The sequence below is a fragment of the Oryctolagus cuniculus genome, chromosome 2, assembly GCF_964237555.1.
Source record: "Oryctolagus cuniculus chromosome 2, mOryCun1.1, whole genome shotgun sequence".
NCBI classification, from domain to species: domain Eukaryota; kingdom Metazoa; phylum Chordata; class Mammalia; order Lagomorpha; family Leporidae; genus Oryctolagus; species Oryctolagus cuniculus.
In genome coordinates this window covers 19,762,718-19,789,730 of record NC_091433.1, presented here as the reverse complement: position 1 = coordinate 19,789,730, position 27,013 = coordinate 19,762,718, and the positions used below count along the sequence as shown (strand labels likewise).

General features: G+C 42.1%; 1 protein-coding gene and 1 non-coding gene across 2 annotated transcripts in view; one reads left to right on the top strand and one right to left on the bottom strand.

Annotated features, from left to right (window-relative positions):
• Positions 1 to 1,412: 1,412 nt before the first annotated feature.
• The window catches only part of DHX15 (DEAH-box helicase 15), a 56,410-nt gene continuing 30,809 nt past the window's right edge, over positions 1,413 to 27,013 (top strand). Inside the window, exons 1-3 of the mRNA XM_002709378.5 lie at positions 1,413 to 1,723; positions 8,978 to 9,413; positions 13,993 to 14,186. Coding sequence (XP_002709424.1) covers positions 1,653 to 1,723; positions 8,978 to 9,413; positions 13,993 to 14,186 — 701 coding nt within the window. The 5' untranslated portion in view covers positions 1,413 to 1,652. The remainder of the gene's footprint in view (positions 1,724 to 8,977; positions 9,414 to 13,992; positions 14,187 to 27,013) is intronic.
• LOC127490415 (U6 spliceosomal RNA) lies at positions 23,073 to 23,176 on the bottom strand. The gene has a single exon (XR_007918373.1). It is a non-coding gene; the product is annotated as a U6 spliceosomal RNA (small nuclear RNA).

The window sequence follows — 27,013 nt, the reverse complement described above, 5'->3', positions numbered from 1 at the left end:
CTGATCCAGCTCCCTGCTAATATGTCTGGGAAAACAGCAGCAGATGGCCCAAGTCTCTGGGCCCCTGCACACACGTGGGAGACCCAGACAAAGCTCCTGGCTTTGCCTTGATGCAGCTTTGGCCAATGTGCCATTTGTTGAGTGAACCAGTGGGTGGAAGACCTCTCCCTGTAACTCTGCCTTTCAATACATAAAGTGAATCTTTTTTGTTAAGATTTTTATTTATTTGAAAGAGAAATTTACAGAGAGGGGTAGAGCCAGAGAGAGAGAGAGAGAGAGAGAGAGAGAGAGAGTAAGAGAGGTCTTCCATCCGCTGGTTCACTCACCAAATGGCCGCAACGGCCAGAGCTGAGCTGATCCAAAGCCAGGAGCCAGGAACCTCTTCTGGGTCTCCCACGCGGGTGCAGGGCCCCAAGGACTTGGGCCATCTTCCGCTGCTTTCCAGGCCATAGCAGAGAGCTGGATCAGGAGTAGAGCAGCTGGGACTTGAACCAGCGCCCATTATGGGATGCTGGTGCTGCAGGCCGGGGCTTTAACCCACTGCCCACAGCGCCAGCTCCAATAAAATGAATCTTAAAAAATAAAGAAATAAAAACAGAGTATGGTCTACCAGAGCATCTGGATACGGCTGTGGTATGAACGATAGCGCTCACTCTGCTGGAGTTGACCCACAGAAACTTCTCTCTCGCATTTCTTGTGGGAATGGATTTAATCGAGCAAGCACGGAGGATCTGGGGGCAGAGATCCACAAAGGTCATGAGGGTCATCTTTGTCCCTTCAGTTTTCTATCACTGCAGGTACAACCCTAACAGCTTTGAAACTTCTTAGCTGCCCCAGCCACATCTATAACACCCACCGCGCAAGGTTACTTCCAAGAATGACATAGGTGAGGTTAACATTGTGGAAACACAAAATAGGCACACTGGGGAAAAAAGGGGGGGATTGTGCCTTTACCGCCAATTTTCTGTTCCATATTCTGGTAACATCTACAAGCTGAGTGTACATTGTCCGTGTTGGGTAAAGAGATCAAAGGGATCAGGGCAAGTCTTAACATTTTCTCCCTGCACTTGTGAGGGCGTCTGGCGTTAACGACTGCCAAGTTCTAGACCTGGAGTTATAAAATAGTTGTTCCATTTCTGGCTGTAGGATCTGCATCCATCTCTCAACCTTTCTGGTTTCCCGAAAGGAAGGATCCATACGCTCTCCTATCTGGGACTAGACCTTCTCCATTTCCTACATCAGAGGGGTAAGGCGAGACCCAAGCGGAGCGTAAGCACCATTAGACTCCTACTCCACTCCCCCCGCCCTCCCCCAGCGGCCACAGTTCGGCGGAGAGCTCCGGGAAGAGGGAGGAGGCCGCGGGACGGAGGGAGGTCTGGCCAATGAGGCGCGCGGGCGGGACTGGAGTTCCCGCCTCTGGGCTGCGCGCGCGCGCACGACGCACGCACGCACGCTGCGGAGGCGCGCGCGCAGGCCCAGCCCTCGTCGCCGCCGCCATTTTAGCTCCTGGTTCCGGCCGCACGGTGTGGGCTGTTGTAGCGGGAGGGGTAGGGGTCCTCCAGAGTTAAGTAGCTGTTCTCTACTGTGTCGAAACAGCCGCCAGCCTCTCTTCTTTCTCTTTCTTCCTAACCGCCCGGTCGAAGAGTGGGAAGATGTCCAAGCGCCACCGGTTGGACTTGGGGGAGGATTACCCCTCCGGCAAGAAGCGTGCGGGGACCGATGGGTAAGCCAGGCCCGGGGCGCGAGGCAGCGGCTCGGGCTTTGTTGGGGTCCCGGAGGGGAGCGGACCAAGGCCTGCTTGGCCGAGTGGGCCCGGGAGCCTGCGCTTTTGTCTTCCTCCGGGCTCTGCTCGCGAGCGGCGGGTCGGGGCGGAACGGCGCCGGTTCGGCCCGGCAAGGGCGCGGGGGGATGTGTGTGTGTGGCGGGGCCGCCGCCCGGGCCGGTCGGGAGGCTGGCGAGGCCTGTCGGGGGGCCACGAGGGCGCCGCCTCCCGCAGGCCGGCGGGAAAGCCACTTCGGAGCCGGTCGGGAGGGAGCGAGCCGCGGACCTCGTGGCCCGCGGCCCCGAGCGAGCGAGCGAGGCCTGGCGCCGAGGGAGGGGGAGGCGCGGCGCGAGTGCGCGCCGCCAAGGGCACCAGGGCGGCCGCGGGGAGCGCCGGGGCGGGGGGCGTCGGGGTGCCCGGGCGGGGGGCGGCGAGGGAGCGAGGCGCCGGGTTCTCGTGCGGGCTGGGCTGGGCTGGGGGCGGCGGGCGGGGCGGGCGGCGAGCCCACGAGGAGCCCTCGGAAGGGAAGGCCGAGCGAGGGCCTGCTGGGAGGAAGGCGGACGCGGAGTCGTCCCGCCGGGCCGGGCCGCCGGGGTCTTGGGGCGGCCGAGTTGTGTAGTTTGGCGCAGGGGAGCGAGCCCGGTCCATTCAAACACTTGAGAGTGGATCGCAGGCAAACTTCCGCTCTCGGCCTACGCTCCCGCCATCTCCTTTATTTCCTGCTTCGCTGAGAACCGTGCGCCGCTCACTGAGCATCCTTGCGGTGGGGGGGGGGGGTCGGAAGGCATTCATTCATTCATTTAAAAATTGTCTGTCTGCTCCCCGCTTTCCCTTGTGAGCCCTTTTCAAAACACATTTTTAGTTTTCTATGGCAAAATGATGTCCTTGGGCAGCTTGGAAGTTGAAATACTTAAAACAGACTGTTGGTGTTCCGAATTTTCTTTCCATTCTCTTAGCCTTTCCTTAAAGGTACAGAGGAATTCAGCAGTTAAGTAGTTGGATAAAAATTATTTCTAGTGCAGGTTGTGTTTTCATTTCTAAAGTACAGAAAAAAAAAAGGAGAGGCAAATCACAGAAATCCCAATATCCAAATATGTTGCTTAATTTTTTTACTGTGTGTGACACAGAATCACTGATAGAAACTTTCTTGAATTTTTGTTCTTCTAAACTTTATTTGAATTGATTTCCAGCCATCTGGTTAGTGTAGAGTGCAGTCAGGATCGGTTATATTTGTTGGTGCTTTCCCATGTATTATTAAATATGGGAAATAGAAGTCTGTCTCACTTTAACTTTGGAAAGTTTTAGTTTGATGCTCTACATTGTAATACATAGTGATTACTTCATAAGACAGCTGAATGTGACCCCATTCTGCCCCCCGCCCCCCCAAAAAAAAAACCAGCAAAACGCAGTGAGTCTGAGCTGTAAGAGCTGGAAGTAACTTAGAGTGTAGTGAGCTCTACTCAGTGGATAAAAAAAGATGACAGTTACGGTGGCTGGTGCAGGTTTATGCTTTACAGCAGCATCTGGAACACTGCTCTTCATTGTCACTCTCAGTTCACAGCCTGATACTAGAGTTAAGAGTCATTATGGCCTGTTTTAATGAATTCTTTTTTTTTTAATGCATCAGTAAAGTAGGGAACACTTGGTTCTTGATTCCTGTGAAGCAAAAATAAATTATCTGGCTAAGATGCAATTGATGTCTCAGAGGTCAGGTTGGAACAAAGCGTTTATACTGAGGGGGATTAATTCAGTCATTCATATTTGTGCACTGTTTAAAATGAGGTCTTTGAGACTACTGGTCCCAACCTACCTGTATGTGATTTTTTTTCCTTGTTTTTGCAAAACAGATCTTTTATTAAAAATGTTAACTTTTGGGGTCTATGCTGGTAATCTTAGGATTCCTTTGGATGTTATTTGAAACTATCCTGTGGGTAAAAATTCATCTTAAGTTATTAAGACATTCTGGAGAGAAGTTTTTAATCCTAATTGCTGTGTGGCTTAAGTGCCATTTTCCATGGAACTGGTATTCTTTGGCGATTTCTTACAGTGTTTACTAGCGCTTAGGATTTTTTTTTTCTCATGCCTGATAATTTTGTAATTCTGTAGGATGTTTTTGTTTTAGCTCTGGTGTTAGGTGGTTTTTATCTTAGAGCATGGGTTTGTTGATCTTGTGAACTAAACCTGCTACCCAGTACTGTCCCATTTCTTCAGGAGAGACAAGGGAAGGTAATTCAGTGGGAAATTTCACTTAGATTCATGTTCCCAGACTATATAAGGCTTTATTTACTACTAGCATATTTTAATTTTGGAGTCAGGTGGAGAAGTTGCAGGTTTCAGTTAAATGTTCAACCTTGTTCCTTCCATCAATTCACAGAATCTTTGGTATAAAATTATTGCTAAGATGACAGTCATGTGTAGAAGTATAGAAAAATCTTTTGAAGATAGGGACATTTTTCATTTTGACGTTGGTTTGTGATACTACTTCCTGAAAAGAGCTATTTCTGTTCATTGTGGAGAGATTGAGCTAAATTGTTAATAACAACAATTTTAAGGTACAACAATTTTAAGGTACGTACTGTGCTCCTGAACTCTTCCAGATGCCTCATGCTAGGGGACATAAGATATGCAGAACATGGAATGAAAAGATAGAATACAAAGAACTTTTTTCCCTAACATATACTCCATCAAGTTTGAGACACTTTTGTAAACATATTTAGTTAATCTCTGAAAACCAGAGGTCCTGGCAATTTAAACATATCAATGCAGTGTTTTTATGTTATGAAGAAAAGTGGGTATCCATTATAATTTTTTTAAGATGAGGAAGCAAAAATAAGCCAGGACTTAATGTGAATGCTTACCAGAATCCTTTGAAACTCTTAGAAAATGGCCCATGTTTGATGAGAGGAATGAGTAGGGAACAACTCTCTGATGTTTTCCCAAATGGCTTTTCGCTAAAGCTTGGGCTTACTTTCTCAAAACTTTTAAATATGGCATAATTTTCATTGGCTGCAAAGCACTCCAGTTGAAGATGTATCATAGGGCTGGTGTTGTGGCATAGCACATAAAAGCTGCTGCCTGCAATGCCTGCATCCCATCCCATAATGGGTGCTGGTTTGTGTCCTAGCTGCTCCACTTCGAATCCTGGTCCTTGCTAATAGCCTGGGAAAAGTAGCAGAAGATGGTCCAGGTGCTTGGGCCCCTGCTACCCATGTTGGTAACCTGGAAGAAGTTCCTGTCCCCTGGTTTTGGCCTGGTAGGGACCCCGCTGTTGTAGCCATCTGGGGCGTGAACCAGCAGATGGAAGATACCTGTCTTTCCCTCTCTATCTTACTCTGTAAATAAATCTTTAAAAAAAAAAAAAAAAAAAAAACGTGTCATAACTTGAAGCGGTAGCCTGTTGATGTTTAGGCAGTTTCTAGTTGTCATTAATTTGTAGATGAAGAATATGAGTGTGATGAATGTTCATGTCTGAATATATTTGCACCTGGAGGTAAGATTACCAGATAAAAAGGGATAGTTATTTAAAATATTCTAACTTTTCTGACCAGTTTACATTTGCAGTACTTTGACATATTTCAAATAAATTTTAACATGGTATTATAATTTTAAAAAAATCTTTGATGATAACCAATATTTACTGGGCATTTTCAATGAGCCAGACAACTAAGCACATTATGTGTATTAACTCACTCTTTTTGATACTTTACAAGACATACTAATAGCTACATTTGTGGATAAGGAAAGATGACTGGTCATAGAGATAGCTTAAATGCTAAGCCAAGATTGAGCTAGGATTCAGTAGTACAGAACCATGTATTCAACAACTGTTGTATTGTCTCTGTCCCTGCAGCATTGTAGCTAATCATAAATCATGGTTTTGCTTTTATTTGAAAGTCTGAATGGCTAAGAGAGGAAGAAGCAGGTCTTCCAACTTTGCTGGTTCATGCCCCAAATAACCTGCAACAGCTGGGATAGGAGATGGGCCAGGCTGAAGCCAGGAGCCTGGAACTCCATCTGGGTTTCCCACCTGGCTGGCAGGACCGCAGTCGTTGGGCTGTCGTCTGCTATCTCCCAGGTACATTAACAAGAAACTAGATAGGAAGTGCAGAATAGCCACTATGTGACACAGAGATCCCAGGCAATGACAACCCACTGTACCACAACACTTGCCCCTGTTGCTCTATTTTAGTCCAAGAAACTTTTATTAATGCTGTTGACTTGTAGATTAAAGTAAATTGAAGCTTATGCCTGTGTGGTTATATAACTGTGATCCCAGTTTGTTTATTTATCAAAGATGATTTTATTTGAGAAGAAGAGACACAGAGAAAGAGTTCTTCAATCTGTGATTCACTTCCCAAATGGCCTCAATGGCTGGGCCAAAGCCAGGAACTCCATCCAGGCCTCCCACGTGAGTGACAAGGACCTAAGCTCTTGGGCCATCTTCTGCCATTCCTAGGTACACTAGCAGGAAGCTGGATTGCAAATAGAGCAGCTGTGACTAGAACTGGCATTCATGGGATACTGGTGTTGCAGACAGCTGCTTAACCCACTGTACCACAACACTGGCTAATCTTTTTTTTTTTTTTAATAAGATGTATTTATTGTTTGAAAGGCAGAGTTACAGAGAGGCAGAGAGAGAGAGAGATCTTCCATCCATTGGTTCATTCCCCAAATGGATGCAGCAGCTGGGGCTGGGACGATCTAAAGCCAGGAACCAGGAACTTCTGGGTCTCCCATGCTGGTGCAGGGCCCAAGGACTTGGGCCATCTTCCACTGCTTTCCCAGGCATAGCAGAGAGCTGGATCGAAAGTGGAGTAGCTGGGACCTGGCTAATCTTTTTGTCTTCAGAGTGCATTCTGTGCTTCCTGTGTTCTAGTTGTATTTCTCAGTAATAAAGCTTCTGATGAAGTGAAAATCATCTACACATCATTGTTAGTATAGGTATTACTTAAGCAAAGCAATATATTTGATTTACTTTGTTCTTTGCTCTCTTTAAATGTTCTCTTTTAATTTTTATTTATGAGGGGAGGGGAGGATGTCTGTCTACTGGTTTCTTCCCAAATGCCTTAGCTGCGAACTCAATCCAGGTGTCTCATATGGGTGGCTGGGATCCCAACTATTTGAGCCATCACCTGCTGCCTCCCAGAGTGTGCATTATCCGGAAGCCCAGGTGCTCTGATATGGTATGCTGGCCATTCCAAGAGGCATTTTAACACTACCAAGCAAAATGTGCACTGCATATGCTATAACTCTTAAAAGGTTAGGTGCAAATCTTAAATGTCTGTGCAGAAGTTCATTAAACCTTTTTAAGTCCCCTCTCTCCTTTTCTGTCCTGTGGTGGAGTGTTAGAAACATGAATCCTTTTTATTTAGACCAGATGTTTTTTGAGGGTTATTTTATTTTATTTTTTTTTAGCTTTTTGTCCCATAATCTTTAAGATGTCTAGTCTTTGAACCATTTGCAACTTCAGTATTTCTCTTGCTGGGCATTTTTCTATTTGCCTTATTAAACTATTCGCCATTTGCATTTTTGGGGCCGTTAAATACTTAGATAATTATTGAACACCTTATAGCAGAGGAGGGATGAGAGAACCAAAGATGCTTGATGGCATTTTTCAAAGATAGACCAGGATTCTCAAGTTTTGAATTGTGAGCCATTCATTGTATATTTATTAAGTTATTCTTTGGTTTTTCTTTACTGCTGATATTCTTTATTAAGTCAGTTGAGTTGAGAGACTTCTGTGCCCTCTGATTCTGTAGAAGGTGAACATCGGGGTAGAAGAAAGGAGTACTTATACATTCATAAAACTCCTGTCCCCTTTAAGTAAATTTATGTGGAATAAAATTACGTAATTTAAATACATAATTGGTCACCTTACCTTTCTGTGAATGAAGAACTGTCTTAAAGTCAATGCTGAGTTTACTATGTTATCTATATTCTGCTTAGAGGAGTTACTGTTGTTCAGCTGATAAACCATTTTAGAAAATGAGTGTGCTGTCCTGCTCTGCTGTCCATGTATGGCGCACAGGAAGTGTATCCTTTTATGTGTTCTGGGTAGAGAATTATGACATACTTCAGGGCTGGTAGAGCTCCATGTTGCCTCACTGTTTCAAGTCCGGATCCAAACACCTGGCAAGTTTGTCTGCCACAGGGTTTAGTCGAAAGTGAACTGGGTTGCTAAAGTGAGCAAGCATAGATGATTTTAAGTACAACTCTGTGACAAGCGGTGCTGCTTGTTAGGTTTCCCAGCATAGGTTATTTTAGAATTACCTTTGTGTTAGGGACCATCTCTAGCAGCTAGTAGTAGATGCCAGAATTGACTACTTAAGGTCGACTCAAGTTCAATAAACTGACTACTTGCATAATTTTAACACATTTTAAAAACAACTTAATAGTGTTTAGTGAAGCTCGTTTTTAACTTGGCTATATTTTGTTTTATGGTTGACTAAGCTGTGTGTGTTTATGGACTGTTTACAATATTCTGTTAAAGCTAAAATGCAAGAGTAATCAAAACAAAGGAATAAACTTTTTAAGTGTTTATTTTTGTTTATTTGAGAGAGAGATACTGAGATCTCTTCCATGTGCTGATTGTCTTTCCAGGTACACAGCACAGCCTGAGCTGAGCCAGGCTGAAGCCAGGAGGCAGGAACTTCGCCCAGGTCTCCCACATGGTTGGCAGGGACTCAAGTGCTTGAGTCATCAACTGCTGCCTTCCAGGGTGTGCATTAGCAGGAAGTTGGATCAGAAGGCAGAGGCAGGAATTGATAGACACTGTGATATGGGCTGTTGGTGTCCCAAGTGAAGGCTAACCTAGTGTGCCACAGTGACTGTTCTCTGGAATAAAAGTTTTCATATTAATTTTTCTTTTCGTAAGGAAGATACATGTATTTTCTTGTAAGTAATATACATGTATTGAGCAGATTATCCATTTATTGACTAAATAGGAGAGGGGGTTTTATTTGCAGGAGTCTGAATTCTTATATTTTCCTATGTTAAAGTTTACAGAAAAAAATCTGAGGCCTCATTAAGGAAGGAAAATGTTTCTGGTGGAGCTTGGACAATATTGTCATTATTTCTGATAGTTATGTAACCCATTGGATTTTATACCTGTTTATTCATTTAGTTGTTGGACACTTGCACTCTTTGTGACACTAATGCTGCCAGGAATATCTTATATATAAATTCAGATTCTGAACTCTAAATTTTTATTTTTAGGAAGGATCGAGATCGGGACCGGGATCGTGAAGATCGGTCCAAAGATCGAGACCGAGAACGCGATAGAGGAGATAGAGAGCGGGAGAGGGAGAAAGAGAAGGAGAAGGAATTACGAGCTTCGACGAATGCTATGCTTATCAGTGCTGGATTACCACCTTTAAAAGCTTCCCATTCAGCCCACTCAGCCCACTCAGCCCACTCAGCACATTCAGCACATTCTGCTCATTCAGCCCACACCGGACATGCAGGGCACACATCACTTCCACAGTGCATTAATCCATTCACCAACTTACCCCATACTCCTCGATACTATGATATTCTAAAGAAACGGCTTCAGCTCCCTGTGTGGGAATACAAGGATAGGTTTACAGATATTCTGGTTAGACATCAGTCATTTGTACTGGTTGGTGAGACTGGGTCTGGTAAAACAACACAGGTGAGTTAATGTATGCCATGGTACATGATTTTGTTGAAGTTTACTTATTTGTTGCATATTTGATCCTAATGGTCATTCCCTTTGTCTTGTAGTATACCTTGAAAAATAGTTGATTTAATGTTTAGCACTTTTTGTGACTGCACCATTCCTTCAAAGTAGGAATCCTATAAGGACTACCTGTCTTCCTGTCTTTCCTAACTGCAAGAGAGAATAGCAGGCCTGGCTTTTCGACTTTTTTTTTAACCTTAAGTATGACAGAGTGACGCTTTCCCACTTCCTTGAAGGGGATGCTGGTGTGGCAGGCAGCCACTTAACTCACTGCACCACAGCACTGTCTAATCTTTGTCTTCAGAACGCATCATATGCTTCCCGTGCTTTATATTTCTCAGTAATAAAGCTTCTGATGAACGAATGCCATCTGCATATCTGTTAGAATAGGTATTACTTCAACAAAATATGGTATGTTTGTGGGCACAAAGTATGTTTTGCCAGTGCTAGGCTAAATAGATGTGAAACAGTGGAGTTTTTTTTGTATTTGTCATTTGGTAAAATTTTTTTGAGCCATATAAATACTTTTTTTTTTTTTTAAAGATTTATTTATTTATTTGAAAGGCAGAGTTACAAAGAGACAGGAGAGAGAGAGAGAGAGATCTTCTGTGTGGTTCATTCGCCATGTGGCCGCAATGGCCCGAGCTGCACTGATCCAAAGGCAGGAGCCAGAGGGGCTTCCTCTGGGTCTCCCACTCAGGTGCAGGGGCCCAAGGACTTGGGCCATCTTCCACTGCTTTCCCAGGCCATAGCAGAGAGCTGGATCAGAAGTGGAGCAGCTAGAACTTGAACCAGTGTTCAAAAGAGATGCTGATGTCACAGGCTGTTTTAACCTGCCCTGCCACAATGCTGACCCAATTTTGTATTCTTTGGAAAAAAGAAAGTATTAGAAGGCATACAGTAAAGTCTCTATCTATGATTTCCATTTGTCTAGATAACTAACCCTGTCTGCAAAGCCATAGTTAATATAGTATCTTATTAGTAATTTATGGAATATTTTTCAATTACAAATAAGCTGTTATTAACTAGGCCTCTGCTGAAAGACATCTAGGCTTTTTTTTTTTTTTAAGATTTATTTATTTGAAAGGCAGAATTAGAGATGGAGATGGAGATCTTTATTCCCTAGATGGCCACAATGGCTAGGGCTGGGCCATGAACTTTCTCCAGGCTTCCCTCGTGGGTGGCAGGGGCCCATGTACCTGGGCTGTCTTCTGCTGCACTCACAGACATAATAGCAGAGAGCTGGATCAGAAGTGGAGTATCCAGGACCTGACCTGGTGCCCATATGGGATGCTGGCGCTGCAGGTGGCAGCTCAGCCTGCTATGCCACAACACCAGCCCCCTGGACTGTTCATAATGGTGGTTTTGAATGGGCACATACGTTAGTATGATAAATTCTCAGCAGTGGGAATTGCTGGGGCAGGAGATCATTTATAATTGTGATGCATGCAGTCAAATAACTTCCTACGGGGAGCCTATCAATTTACCTTTCTATTAGCATGTATGAAGACATGTGCAGGAAACTATTACAGTGTACTGCTGAACATTTAAGTTTTACAAAGCTGATAGTGAAAACTTACAAGTATAATTTTTAGTTTGCCATTTCTTATTGAGTGAAATTAATAATTTTTTCATATACTTGAGTCTGTACCATCAGTTAAACATTTTTTGGTTATAAAAGTAGTAGTCCCTGGCTGTTAAAGAAAATCTGGAAAATTCAGGAAAGCATTGAAGTGGTTTTAATAATTATCCATCCCTGAGGCTGGTGTTACAGTACACCGAATAAAGCCGCCACCTGTAGTGCTGGCCCATGTGGACACTGCTTTGAGTCCTGCCCGTTTCACTTCCAATCCAGCTGCATGGTATAAGTGCCCAGTAAAGCAGCAAAATATGGCCCAAGTCCTTGGGCCCCTGAACCTATATGGGAGACGCTGAAGAAGTTCCTGGCTTCTGGCTTTGGCTTGGTCCAGCTCTAGCCATTGTGGTCATTTGGGGAGTGAGCCAGCGGATGGAAGATTGATCGATCTCTCCCTCTGATCTCTCTTAACTCTTTCAAGTAAATTTTAAGTTAAAAAATACGTAAAAAAATTGCTCATTGTGCCATGTAGAGGTAACTGTTTCCTTCTGGTCTGTTTTCCCTGTTAATATTCCTATGGTGTATTTTTAAATAAATTGTTGCAGTCAGTTTGTGCAAATTACATCATTTTTCTTTTCTTTTCTTTTTTTTTTTTTAAGATTTATTGAGAAGTAGAGTTAGAGAGAAAGGTCCTCCATCTGCTGATTCACTCCCCAAATGGTCACATTGCCAGAGCTTGGTCAATCCAAAGCCAGGAGCCAAGAACTTCTCTGGGCCTCCCACATGACTGCAGGAGCCCCTTATCATGCATCTTTACAGTTGAGCATATTTCATGTACAGTCTATCCTTTTAAAGTTAACATACACCAAAATGCAGTGTGAATCTTGCATGGAGACATTTAAGCTACAATTGTATCCTAAAGTGGAAGCTTTGATCAAAGTCAGTCTTAGTGGGTATGAGTTTTCTTTTTAAATGAAGAACTCAGTGGGGATGCTAGGAACAGAAATTGTTGAGGCTTTTAAAATCACTATTGAAATTTTAAAAATTTAAAGGAATACACGAAAGGCTGTGATAAAGTATTTTTATTAATTGCAAATATTTTACCACTTTGAGTAATAGGAGCACCCATTTTAGTAGTGCTTGGATAAAGGTAGGTTCTGCATACTTTACATACATGATTTCAGTTTTTTCTGTAGTCCTGCAAGAAGTTACTAATCACCCTTTTGCAAATGAGTAAAGTGAGGCTTAGATTTTTTGAGAACTTAGAATTAATGAGTTAGTACATAGTTTTATTGATTTAGGCGGGCTTGGCATTTAAAACTATAGTCAATTTTTTCAAGCTGCTATGTTGTGGTAGGATGTGGTCAACCTTATTTCAGATATGAGTTTATTAACAGTTAGTATGGAGGCAGATCAAGGCAACTCAAACTAAGAGATATCTTTCCTCCGTTGGTTCATTCTCTAAATGTCCCTGGCCACTGGGACTAGGCCAGGAAGGAACCAGGAGCCAGAAACTCTGTGTCTCCCATGTGGATGGCAGGGACCCAACTACTCCAGCCATTACCTTTTGCCTACCAGGGAGTGTATTAATGGGAACTGGAATTAGAAGTAGAGCTGGCATATGAACCCCAGGCACTCCGAAATGGGATGAGGGGGTCCCAAGTGGCATTTTAACCACTGAAATGTAATATTATTAAACTGTAATATTGTTAAACTGTAATTAAACTGAAATGTAATAATGGTACAGCAACCAATGCTCATTAGATGTCATGTGCCACTACTGTGTAGAAAAAAGCCCACATTTCCTATATAGCTTTAGTATCTGATAGTTTTGGAAGCTTTGATGGAGACCAAACATGGGTGTCTTTCCTGTGGCAGGGGATTCCTGACATGTGGGCATTTAAATTTTTCCTGTTTTCCTTTATCTAGTTAGTGTCTAATTTCTATTGGTATTGAAACAGGGAACAAATGTCCTGTTATCCTGGCAACCAACCTGTGCCTGGGGTGCCCCCCCACCCCCTCAGCTGTCCTTCAGGGAAGAGTTGCTGCTGTATGTCCTGTTGAATTTGAGACTAGCAATTACTAAAATAGACTTTTTAAAGATTTGATTTATTTGAGAGGTAGAATTACAGACAGAGACAAAGGTCTTCTGATTCACTTCCCAAATGGCTGCAATGGCCAGAGCTGTGCTGATCCGAAGCCATGAGCTTCTTCCGGGTCTCCCATGTGGCTGCAGAGGCCCAAGGACTTGGGCCATCTACTGTTTTCTCAGGCCATAGCAGAGAGCTGGATAGGAAGGGGAGCAACTAGGACTAGAACTAGCGCCAGTATGGAATGCCAGTGCTTCAGGTGGAAGATTAACCTGTGCCACAGTGCTTGCCCCAAAAATTGACTGTTAAGACAGTACCTAACTGTGTTGTGTTGTGATTGTTCATACTGCTCCTGGGGGGAAGAGGATATGGATGCTAAAGAGTAAGGTGTTAGGAGTTAGATTCTGCTTGTTTACAAAACAAATTTGAATTGAATGAAAAGATACAGCTTTATAGCTACAAAGGGGTAAGATTTATACTTTACATGTGTTTTGTAGCTCAGATTGTATATAAATTTGAGTTTTCCTTTTCATAAAATGTTTTTGGGAACATTTCTTAAACAGTAAAATTTATTCTAAGTTGGCCTTTGTTTTTTCTTATATAGAGAAATACTTAAATTACATAAGACATTTTACACTGTTGAGCATATCCACTCAGGAGTGAAACTATGTCATATCAGCATTACATATGACCCTTCCTTGCCTTAGGGAGCTCAGGTTGTAACTTTTTGTGTCATAAGTAACTTTGTTGTCTACCTAATTGAATTTTGTTTTAAATTATTGAAATGAGATAAAGTGACTTATGTTAAATATACTTCATTGACAGGCAGAAAAGAATTAATTTTAAATGTGAAATTATTTGACAGATTCCTCAGTGGTGTGTGGAGTATATGCGATCATTACCAGGACCCAAGAGAGGAGTTGCCTGTACCCAGCCCCGGAGAGTGGCTGCAATGAGTGTGGCCCAGAGAGTTGCTGATGAAATGGACGTGATGTTGGGCCAGGAAGTTGGTTATTCCATTCGATTTGAAGACTGCAGTAGTGCAAAAACCATTCTTAAGTAAGTATCTGTAAAAATGGTTGCTTTCTTTGTCTGAAGGTTTCTGTCACTAGTTAAAGAGACTGATAGTAGAGGCTAAAGTTGAATTCAAAACAGATTAATCCAAAGTAAGCCTTGGACTTGCTGGATGCTTTTTAATATGTAATCTTTTTATTAGTATTAATATATATAGCTATTCAGTAGAAATTAAGGTCAGATTTTTTATTTTTTTTTTTGACAGGCAGAGTGGACAGTGAGAGAGAAAGAGACAGAGAGAAAGGTCTTCCTTTTTGCCGTTGATTCACCCTCCAATGGCTGCCACGGTTGGCGCGCTGCAGCCGGCGCACCGCGCTGATCCGAAGGCAGGAGCCAGGTGCTTCTCCTGGTCTCCCATGGGGTGTAGGGCCCAAGCACTTGGGCCATCCTCCACTGCCTTCCCAGGCCACAGCAGAGAGCTGGCCTGGAAGAGGGGCAACCGGGACTAGAACCCCGTGTGCCGGTGCCGCAAGGTGGAGGATTAGCCTATTGAGCCGCGGCGCCGGCAAGGTCAGATTTTTGTTACTTGATGTTGTATCTTAGGTGAAGTGTTATTGGTTGTTGTAGTTGTACTCTGATGAATTATTTAAATGATAAAAAATGTAGTGATACATAGGTACTAAAGACAGCTACTTTTAGAAAATTATGTGTGGGATGGGATATAACTTATGTGGGGTAGAGGAAACAATATTATGCAGCTCCTGTTGTGCATATGTAATGAGCTGAAAGGAGGAGATCTTTGTTGTATAATACACTCTTGGTGCCTCCCTGAAGTCCTGGTTCTTTATAGTGGTATATACAATTGACTTCCCTTTGAGTTTCTTTGTAATAGCTTGACAGTACTAGTTTTTATTTTGTCACAGTTGAATTCTGCATAAATAGTGACACATGTTGCCTGGTTATTATTTTAAAAATCATATTTGCTACTTGTTGCTTCTGCTTATTGCCTATTTATGTAACATTTAGTTGAACATAAAAAATGACTTGTCAGAGTGGGCATTTGGAGCAGCTGTTGAGATGCCGTGTGGGATGCTCACATCAGAGTGCTTGAGTTTGTGTCCCAGTTTTGCTCTTTACTCCAGCTTTCTACTTGCGTGTACCTTAGGAGGCAGCAGGAGAGAGCTCCACACTTAGGGCCCGGCCACCTATATGGGACACCTGAATTTAGTTCCTGGCTTCTGGCTTTGGCCTTGCCCAATCCCAGCTGCTCTAGGCATTTCGGGAGTGAACCAGCAGATGGAAGATAAATCTCTGTCTCTCTGCCTTTCAAATAAATCAGCACATAAGTTAAAATTTTTTTTAAAAAATTTACCTTTTAAAACAGTTCGTCTCAATTTTCAAAAGTACATTTTGAAACAAAACACATGAGCCAGAACATGAATCTTGGATGGCAGAGAGCACTACAGTATTAGGAGACAGTTGTGATAAGAGTCTTGCTCATCATTCAGTTTTCTTTAAACTATATTTTGTAGAAATTTTCAAATGTATGCAGAAGCTGAGTAACAGAATGACTTATGAATTTATCACCTATCCTTACCCATACCGATTTTGTTTCATTCATATCCCATTCTTTTTCCTATTCCATAATATTTTGAAGCAGATCCTAGACATCATATTTTCACATTTAAGTAATTTAGTATGTATCTTTCAGAGATAGTTTAAAATAAAACCATATCGCCACTTAAAAATTTCTTTAATCAAAATATTGACCTCCAAGTTTTCTGTCATTTTTCTAGTTTGATCTCATTCTATTAATTCACTTTCATATTTAACAGTAGTTGAATTTTAAAATACCTAAGCCATCTTTATGATGTTGTGAGGCTTATTTTTGAATGAAACTATTTTTAGCGGTTTATTTATTTGAAAGGCAGAGTTACAGAGAGGCAGAGACAGAGAGAGAGGTCTTCCATCCACTGGTTCACTCCCCAAATGTCTGCAGTGGCCAGAGCTGGGCCAGTCTGAAGCCAGGAGCCAGGAACTTCCTCCTTGTCTCCCATGTGGGTGCAGGGCCCAGGATTTGGGCCATCCTCTGCTGCTTTCCCAGGCCATAGCAGAGAGCTGGATTGGAAGTGGAGCAGCCGGAACTTGAACCGGCGCTCATATGGGATGCTGGCTCTGAGGCCGGTGTTTTACCTGCTATACTACAGTACCAGCCCCAGCTTTTCCACATTTAACAGGAAGATAGCTAGTAAAGAGTTTTAATTACCGGGAATGTTTTGTAAGTGCTGTATTTTATGGGTCTGTGGATATATTTTGTATAGTTACTAGCTTGCTCTTTTTTTTTTTTTTTAAAAGATGTGTTTGAAAGGTAGGGTTACACAGACAGGGAGAGACAGAGTGAACTGTCCCCTGATTGACTCCTTAAGTGGCTGCAATGACCGGGGTTGGGCCACGGTTTAGCCAGAAGCCTGGAATTTAATCCACGTCTCTCACTTGGTTGGTATAAGGGGCCCAAGCACTTGGACCATCTTGTGCTTTCACAAGTACATCAGCAGGGAGCTAGATCGGAAGTAGAACGCTAGATGTGTGACATGAACCAGCACCCAGATAGGATGCTGTCATTGCAGGTGGTGGCTTAACCACCTACTCCATGAAGCTGGCCCGTTACCTCTTGTGGAGAACCCAGATGTTAAAAACAGCTAAAGCCTTGACTTGCTGAAGATCAGTTACATAGTCAGTCGAGTGGGCAGAGTGACTACATCAGGCAACCACCCTCCATTACCTGTCTTTGGTAGAGGGCATAAAATGCATAGATGTTCACTGTGTAGTCAGAGGAGCTTTAATATTCACTGTAGAAGGGTGCTAAAGAGAACTAGCTTGTGAAGATTCCACTTGAGCTACTTGGAATTTGGCCACAGTTTGGGAGTGCTCTTTATATAACTTAGTGTTATTTTTAAGTTGTTCCTATACAGATTAAGGGTACAAAGATAGTTTCTTCACTGTTTGGACACATGTATAAATTCTAGATTTGATAGTGTGCTATGTACAGAGGATTGGATCTAATATCTTACTACATACTGTTGGTGTAGTCTTACATAGTTGTCTTGTATTAGCATGTTTACAAAGCAGCTGTTGGTAGTTTTTTTTAAAGATTTATTAATTTGAAAGGCAGTAAAGTTAGAGAGAGAGAGAGGGTTTTGTGTGTGTGTGTCTGTCTTCCATCTACTGGTTCACTCCCTAGATGGCCACAATGGCTGGAGCTGGGCTGATCTGAAGCCAGGAGCCAGGAGCATCTTCCACGTGTCCCATGCAGGTCCAGGGGCCCAGTGACTTGGGCCATCTTCTGCTGCTTTCCCAGGCCATAGCAGAGAGCTGAATTGGAAGTGGAGCAGCCGGTGCCCATATGGGCTGCCAGCACTGCTGGTGGAACCTTACCTGCTGCACCACAGCACCGGGCCCCCTGCAGTGGACTTCTCTAAGAATCACTTTTTTAAAGACGTTCATTCTTCAGTTTTTTGAGGGCTTCCATAATTTTTAGTAAAGAAGACATGTTGATAATCTTTTGCCTATAGGAAAGCATAGTATTTGAATATGTTAATTTTAATTTGGTAGCTGATTTCGTTGGTATGTTAGGTGATACTTTAATATTTTTCCCAATCTGAAAAATTACTTGATGTTGAAGGAATCCAATTTATGCTAGTAATGTTTAGTCATTCAGTGAGCTGTTGATTGAGTCCTTTGTGTTGAGAAGTCCTAGGGATAATAATAAAAGTAAATCTAGTCCTTGTTCTCATAAACAAATTTGAAACAAAACTATAAAGTTGTGATTAGGCTTCTGAAACAGAATTTTGTGATTAAATAAAAGAATGATTCCATAATTCAATTTCGATTGGATTAGAGTAACTGGAATATAATTTGAGGCCTGAGTTGAAAGTAATGGCTAGTCGGAACAGGGACGAAGGTCACAGATGAGAACTTTCCAGGCATGTAGATAATTTTCTTTTTCTGAAGGGAAAAATTAGATTTTTTACTTGAGAAGGTATTTTTTGTGTGTGGGGAGGGGGGGGCAGCATTTTCATGATAGATCAGTTTTGAGATGTTAAAGGACTAGATTATGGTCTGAGTATGGGATGATCAACAATAGTTATTTTCTCCCTTACTGACTAGATGATAAATCTTTGGGAACTAAGTTTGTTTCTGTGTACTGTCCTCCCCCCTTGTTTTTAAATTTGAGGATATTAAAGGGATAACAGAAGAATGTGTAGTTTGTCATTGCAGTGTAGAGTGTAGATGAATCTTAAGCATAATTATGAGAAATGGATAGATTTCTCATGGAAAACATTCTCTGACTTTGTTACAAACTTAGTGCAGGAAGTTTATAGTGAGAGTGTGATTTAATGTACTAACTAAATTGGCCTTTTATTCTGAAATCTTTGACTTTGGGATACTGGATTCACTTATTTTGGAACCATTGGAAAAGCCAGATACCCAATGTAGGGTAATGTTTATGAAATACAAATGTTTGAGCTCTTAGGATCATGTGTTAGACTATGCACCCTTGTGACATGTATCTTAATGTAATTTAATAAAATGTTATTAGAAAGCTAAGAAAAGGTGGACAGATGTGGCTGAAATGTATAATTGAATGGAGAAATGAACAGTCCTAGATTTCAGGGAGTGATAACTGCCCCATCTAAAGCTTGAGGGAGAAAATTTTGAACACACCAGTCAAGAATTGCTAATACACAGAACCCAGGTCATAAACCTGGAGATTTTTAGTAAATCTCAAAAAGGCATATAAGGTAAAAGAGAAGAGAAAAACAAATAGAAGAGGCTAAAACAAACACTGCTACCTTGGGAGCTGGTTAGTGCAGAACCTGTTAGGGTTAACACTAGGAATATTACTAGGGATTGTCACAGCAAATTTCCTGGGGGCCCCTGGAAATGACATTCCTGAAGCAGTTTTGCATGAGGACTACTTGGAGACTGCAGAGTGGGTTTCCAACAGGGCATTCTCCTTTAAAAATAGATGACTTGAGAAGAATCAAAAAGAAATGGGATCGCAGGCCCATAGCCTCTAGGGTTACAGTGCCTGAGCGGTGTCCTAGCTCTACCACTTAATTAACTTTACCATGCTTATTGCTTTTTCAGTAGATGGAATTGATAATAACTACCTCAGAAGGTTGTTCTGAGACCAAATATGTTAATTTGTACAATTCTTGAAGAAATTCCTGGTTCTCAAGTTCGCAGTGTTTGAGTCAACTCTGCTGACTCTTGGCTGCTGCTGGCAATTAATTGTATTAGAGTTCCAGCTGGGAAATTACTGGGTCTTATCAACTTAACTTATTAACCCAAACAGAAAGGTATTTACAAGACCAATTAAATAAGGGTCTTTAATTCTTTTATTGAATTATTACTAGGGAGTGCTAGCTTGAATTCATCCTTGACTTTAATTGTCACTGTGGAATGAATGCATCTCAAATATTGTTTCAGGAATGAAGCTAAGAGGTGAAAACAGGTATACTTCATTTATTTTTTATTTTTTTAAAAGATTTATTTTACTTTCTTGACAGGCAGAGCTAGAGAGAGAGGGAGAGACAGAGGTCTTCCATCCACTGGCTTACTCCCCAAATGACTGCTGTGGCTGGGGCTGGGCCAGGGCCAGGCTGAGGCTAGGAGCCAAAAACTTCATCCAGGTCTCTTAAGTGGGTGCAGGGAGGGGCCCAGGGACTTGAGCTGTACTTTGCTGCTTTCCTGGGCACATTAGCAGGGAGCCGAAACGGAAATGGAGCAGCTGGGACTCAAACCATGCCCACATGGGGTTCTGGCATTGCCTGCTGTCGCCACAGTGCTGGCTCCAACAGGTGTACTTTAAAGACTATTAATTATACAAACCATTGTGAGTTAATTTATTGAACATCTAATTTATGTGTGGCACATAAAGGTAGAAAGAGGTAGAAATAAAGGAGGAATATGGTTACTTATCATTTAAAATTTCCTGCCAGAGACAGTAAAAAGTTGCTGTAGTTACCCTTGAAGTAGAATTCTATTGGCTTTTTAAATTCGTAGAAAGCTAACTTGATTTTCTGAAGTTCTGCATATATTACTGCATTGACCTTTGTGTTTGTACTTAAGCACTTGCAAAGGATTATTTATAGAAGACTGTCTTTTGTTTACACAGTGCCAGTACTTGCAAAATATTCAGTATAACCTGTACATGCATTCCAGCTTTCTGTAAATACTTTGAGGATAAAAACATTTCCTTCAAAATTTGTGAAAATTTGAAGAATGGTTAGTATATTCCTTTAAAAAGATTTATTTATGTAAAAGACAGTGTGACCAGGGAAGAGAGTGAACCCGTACACATGCTGTGCTTGCATCCAGTTCATGCCTCAAATGTCTGCAACAGCAGGGGTTGGAACTCCATCAGATCATGGGAGTGTGCAAGTGGCAGGGACTCAAGTACTTGAGCTAACATCTGTTGCTTCTTCCCAGGCACATTACCAGGAAACGGGATAGCCAAGACTTGAACCAGTGCTCTAATATGGGATGTGGGTGTTAAAAGTGGCAGTTTAACCTGTTGCACAACAATATCTGCCTCAGCATATTTTGAAACAAATGCTTTTTTACATTGTTAATTTCTGAGGCATTTCTATCTAACTGTGAAACACACAAAATGCATTTTAGCTATTTGCCATAAACAAAGCTGTATGATTAAATGGTCTTGAGCATTTCTGGTGTGAATCTGTACCTAGTACAAGTAGGGTTTGATATTTTTTCTTTTTGTCTCCCTTATATTGGCAAATTAAGACATTGGAGATTTCAGAGGATTCAAAATGTTTATTTTTATGTGGTCATTTACATCTAATAATTTATTCTTATGTATACCATGCTATATACTCCTGTTATACTGTTTGTCGTGGTTATAGTAAATTAGTGTTGCTCATATTAATGTTGTTGCAAAGAATATACCAAATTGATAAATTTGATTTGTATAAATCTTTATTATTCCTTTATCAATGAAAGGAAAATATTAAGTATAGAAAGGAATGTTAGTACCCTGTTAGTACCCCTGGCTCTTCGCTGCCTTGACTAGGAGGTGAATTCTGATGTTGGTAAGGTAGTTTAAATGTATAAGTTTCACAGGAGGAATTATGGAAAGGTTGAATAGGATTGAGTTGAAAGGATGGAGAGACTTAGAAAGATTGACTCGAAGTGGCCAATAACATAGAATTGTTTCTTGGTAGATGAGCTAGGTTTTCAGTAAGACTGAAGTGCAGGTTCTTAATTCACAGTATACTTAACATCTCATGAATTTTTCTCATGGTACACCAGGCTGTAAGAAATAACTCAGGATTTCATTTATTAAGTAGTTGAGTCCTTGGAACTTAGTAAGTATTTATCCCTTTTTAAAGGAAAAAAAACTACACATAGCATTGAGACAATCTTTATTTCTTGTTAAGTCAGTGCCTGTGCTTGTTGAGCACTATAGTCCCTCAAAGCTTGTGGTCAGATTGAAGGCTGCCATACTTACTTCCCATTGTACATGGATTTTTTGCCCACTTGGCTTTTTATCACAGCAAGTACCAAAAAATCTAGCTTCACAAATATGACATCAGAAGGAACATATGGTCTACTTGTGAAACTCTGAACTACCTTTCACTGTAGGTTCTGTTTGTCCTATATGTTGAATATGAAAAACAGTCACAGAAACTGTTTCAAACCTTTAAGACTAGAAACATATTTATTTCTCGCTAGATTTAGGTTATCTTTTAACATATTGATTAAACAATTTGCTGTATCTAAGTAGTGTATTCTGTTGGCTATGGATATGACTTGAGATTTTATAAAAGTAGTGTAAACCTGATATTGGAAGGACTGCAATGGGTGGCCCAGGGTAGGGAGGCGGGCTTGGGGTATTATACATAGGTTCCTCATCAGGAAGTGTTAATATTGGGAACAAAATGTCTTTGATTTTGTAAACTGCTTGCTTGCATGGTTCAGGGTCACTGGGAGTTGTCTTTACATAACTTCACATAATTAAGTAAATTGATAAATATATTGTAAACTATAGAGAGTTTCAGAAGTATTTATCCCTTATAACTTAAAGAAGTTAAATAACACAAAGGTTGTTTATATAAGGCAGATTAATGCAGCTTGGCTTTATTTAGTAGAGGCATTCAGATGTGAGTGAGTCGACTTGATTGTATTAATCTAATTTAAAAAATTTAAAGTATACCTTAACATAGAATCCATACATTACTTTTTATTCTTGCCATTTGGCCAGAACCATTTTGTTGAATAGGGGCCCTTTGGAGTTCCAATTTGCTACTAAGAGTCTGGTTGTTAAGCAGAATTAAAAAGTTTAAACACAGAAACACCCAGGTATTCTTTTTTTAAAAATTGAATAGAGTTTTTTGTAATCCTAGAAATTCAAACCTCTTCATGTTTTTGTGTGTGTGACTAATCTTTTTCTGATGTATACAACTTGGGTACGTATATATAGGAAAAAGAAATCTATGCAGTTTTTTCATACTACACACTATCTATTAACTTTTTTTTTCCCGACAGGCAGAGTTAGACAGTGAGAGAGAGACAGAGAGAAAGGTCTTCCTTTTTCTGTTGGTTCACCCCCCAAATGGCTGCTACGACCGGCCTGGTGCAGATCCGAAGCCAGGAGCCAGGTGCTTCTCCTGGTCTCCCATGCGGGTGCAGGGCTGAAGCACTTGGGCCATCCTCCACTGTCTTCCCAGGCCACATCAGGGAGCAGGACTGGAAGAGGAGTAACCGGGACAGAATCCGGCGCCCAGACCGGGACTAGAACCCGGGGTGCCTGCACTGCAGGCGGAGGATTAGCCAAGTGAGCCAGTGTGCCGGCCAGGTCTTTATGGTTTTAATTTGCATTCTTTTTGTATGAAACTAAACACTTTTTTTTTTATGGAATGCTTCATGAATTTGCATGACATCCTTGTGCAGGGGCCATGTTAATCTATATTTCGTTCCAATTTTAGTATATGTGCTGCCGAAGCGAGCACAACACCTTCGTTTTTTTAGCAGTCATTTGTGAGATTTTTTTTGCATCAGATTATCATTTCTCTCGTGCTTCTGAAAGGATTGCTACCTGGTTGACAGGTAGTAAAGCACTATTTTAAAATGTGTCTCAGTTTCAAGAGATTAAATTTGACAAAATGTGCACTTCTGTAGAATTGACAAAATTTGTAGCTGGCTTTGTGCCCAACTTTGTGGTGTAGTGAGTAGAGCTGCCACCTGCAATGCTGGCATCCCATATGGGCACCATTTTGTCTCCTGGCTGCTCCACTGATGATCCAGCTTCCTGCTGATGGCCTTGGAGAGGCAGCAGAGAATGGCTCAAGTGTTTTGGCCTGTGCTACCCATGTGGGAGACCTGTAAGAAGTTTCTGGTTTCTGGCTTCTACCTGGCCCAGTGTTGGCCATTGCAGCCATCTGGAGAGTGAACCAGTGGGTGGAAGATTTCTTTCTCTCTGGCTTTTTCAAATGAATGTCTTTAAAAAATTGACAAAATTTGATAGCTTTTCATATTCTTTGTCCCATCATTCTATTGATTGGCTGTTCTTTTTCTTATAATTTATAGAAGCTCTTTTTTTTAAAGGTTTATTTTATTTATTTGAAAGAGTTACAGAGAGAGACAGAGAGAGACCTTCCATCCTCTGGTTCATTCCCCAAATGGCTGCAGCAGCTGGAGTTGGGCCGATCAAAACCAGGAGACGTGGGTGAGGGGCCCCAAGGAGTTGGGCCATCCTCTGCTGCTTTCCCAGGCACATTAACAGGGAGCTGGATTGGAAGTTGAGCACCCAGGACTTGAACTAGTGCCCATATGGGATGCTGGTGCTGCAGGTGGTGTCTTTACCCACTATACCACAGTGCTGGCCCCTGTAGAAGCTCTTAAAATCAGCATGAACTCCAGTTTTTACTTGTTTCTTGACTTTATGACACATCATGTGATACAGAAATTTGACTTTTGACTAGATATTTAATTACCTTTTCATGACATCTAGATTTATTGTCATGTCCTGCCCCAGATGGTTTTAAATAATTAAATCAATGTAACCTTTTATGTTTTAAACATCTTTGATCAATCTGGAATTTGTGGGAATGGTTCTTAGGTTCAGGATAGGGATTCAAGGAGTTTTCTCTTACTACTTCCCTTACCCTTGCACCAAATACCCTAACACATAATTATGGGGAATTGATTCCCTACATACACAGTATCTCCTGTCCTCAGATGTATTAGTGACATGAAACAAGTAACCCTATTTGCATTATCTCAGGAGTAAACAGTAATCTCCTTGTTAACTTCAACAGAGCTCTTGCTTCCTTTGACGCCACCCTCCCAAACAGATGGGTCACTGTTAAACAACAGTATTGTTGTGATAGTTACACCTTACTATTCCATTTCCCAGTCTTTTCTGTATACTCGGTAACTATTTGTTTCAACATGGAATCCTTGTGCACTATTTTTTAAGACCTCTTAATTAGCAAGTAAGCTTGGTCTGCGTAATCTCAGCAATTCGCATACTTATTTGAAGTTAGTATGTTCGGCTAGATCAAGTTCAAGTATTCATGGTATCTATGAATGTGACCTTATTTTAAGAATCTTGGAGATAAAATTAAATTTCACATGAAGGAATTCTAGATTTTTTTTTTTTTTTTTTTTTTTTTTTTTTATTTTTTGACAGGCAGAGTGGACAGTGAGAGAGAGAGACAGAGAGAAAGGTCTTCCTTTTGCCGTTGGTTCACCCTCCAATGGCCGCCGCGGCCGGCGCGCTGCGGCCGGCGCACCGCGGCCGGCGCACCGCGCTGATCCGATGGCAGGAGCCAGGAGCCAGGTGCTTTTCCTGGTCTCCCATGGGGTGCAGGGCCCAAGCACCTGGGCCATCCTCCACTGCACTCCCTGGCCACAGCAGAGGGCTGGCCTGGAAGAGGGGCAACCGGGACAGAATCCGGCGCCCCGACCGGGACTAGAACCCGGTGTGCCGGCGCCGCTAGGCGGAGGATTAGCCTAGTGAGCCGCGGCGCCGGCCGGAATTCTAGATTTAAGGTAAGTCTTAAATCCAATAGTTCGCTGTCCTTGCAAAAAAAAGGCGAGGGAATTTTAGACACAAATGAGAGAGAAAAGAAAAGCCATGGGAACCTGGAGGCAGAGACAGGAGCTACAATGCTGCAAACAAAGGAATGACAAGCACTGTCACAGCCACCCTAATAAACTGAGAATCATGAATGGACCTTCTCTATCAGAGCCTCCAGGAGGAATTCACCCTGTCTATCCACTGACTGAAATTCCAGCCTCTAGAATTGTGAAGGAAAGTTTCTGTTGTTAATTCCAAGCCACTAAAGAAAAAGATGCCTGATGGCTCTGCTATACTGCAGATGTGGAAGGAAGGAAGTAAGGAAGTCACCCGATAGAGAACACAGGAAAGGCAGAACCAGGTGCTTGTGGTCCTATAGCAACCATAACACATTTCCTTAAGATTTACTAATGAGAGCCGGCGCCGTGGCTCAATAGGCTAATCCTCCACCTTGCGGCGCCGGCATACCGGGTTCTAGTCCCGGTCGGGGCGCCGGATTCTGTCCCGGTTGCCCCTCTTCCAGGCCAGCTCTCTGCTATGGCCAGGGAGTGCAGTGGAGGATGGCCCAGGTGCTTGGGCCCTGCACCCCATGGGAGACCAGGAAAAGCACCTGGATCCCGGCTCCTGCCATCGGATCAGCGCGGTGCGCCGGCTGCATCGGCGGCCATTGGAGGGTGAACCAACGGCAAAAGGAAGACCTTTCTCTCTGTCTCTCTCTCTCACTGTCCACTCTGCCTATCAAAAAAAAAAAAAAAAAAAAAAAAAGATTTACTAATGAAACACTGACCCGGGTTAAGTAAGGAGTGAGTCAGGACAATAAAGAATCACAATAATAAAACTGATATTTTATAACTTTGAAGTCCGGATAATGCATTAGTAAACAAAAATGTTTCAGGGTAGCCCAACTCTCATTTTACTGAGTAACCTGCCTATTTACAGTGTTTTCTGACAGTTTGGGGGTCAAGATTTACTTAAAAAGTCAATAGCATCATCTGGGAACTGATTCCAAATATAAAATTTGGGTGTCATCCCAAATCTGCTTAATCAGAAAGCTTCAAGGTGCTGATAACAATCTGCTCTAACAAGTTTTCTGGTGATTTTGGTGTTCATTAAAATGTAAGAAGCTCTAGTCTAAATTAAGTTAACCAAAGACAGTTTAACAGTGTGTGTGTGTGTGGTAAAAACACTGTTCAGTTTTCTAACTGACTGTTTAATTTAAAAAACCAAAAACCCAACATACTTTAAATATTTTTTTTGAAATAGACACATGCAAATTACTACAGCTGATTCCCAATTGACATAACCAATTCACATTTGAAAAGCACAGTAATCTCCTGTAATAGTTACTTATAGTTGTGAATTTTTTTGAAACATCCCAAGTGTACAGTTCATAGTAAAATCACAAGTAAGGAATAAAGATCACAGAAAAGGAAGAATGTTTTTCTAAAATGAAAGCCAGAAAAAAATGTTTGAAATATTAAGACTGTATGTAGGGGTGGGCACCATGGCTCAGTTGGCTAATCCTCTGCCTGCAGTGCCGGCATCCCATATGGGCGCCGAGTTCTAGTCCTGGTTGCCCCTCTTCCAGTCCAGCTCTCTGCTGTGGCCCAGGAAGGCAGTGGAGGATGGCCCAAGTGCTTGGGCCCTGCACCCACATGGGAGACCAGGAAGAAGCACCTGGCTTCGGATTTGCACCAGGCCGGCCGTAGTAGCCATTTGGGGGGTTATCAATGGAAGGAAGACCTTTCTCTCAGTCTCTCTCACT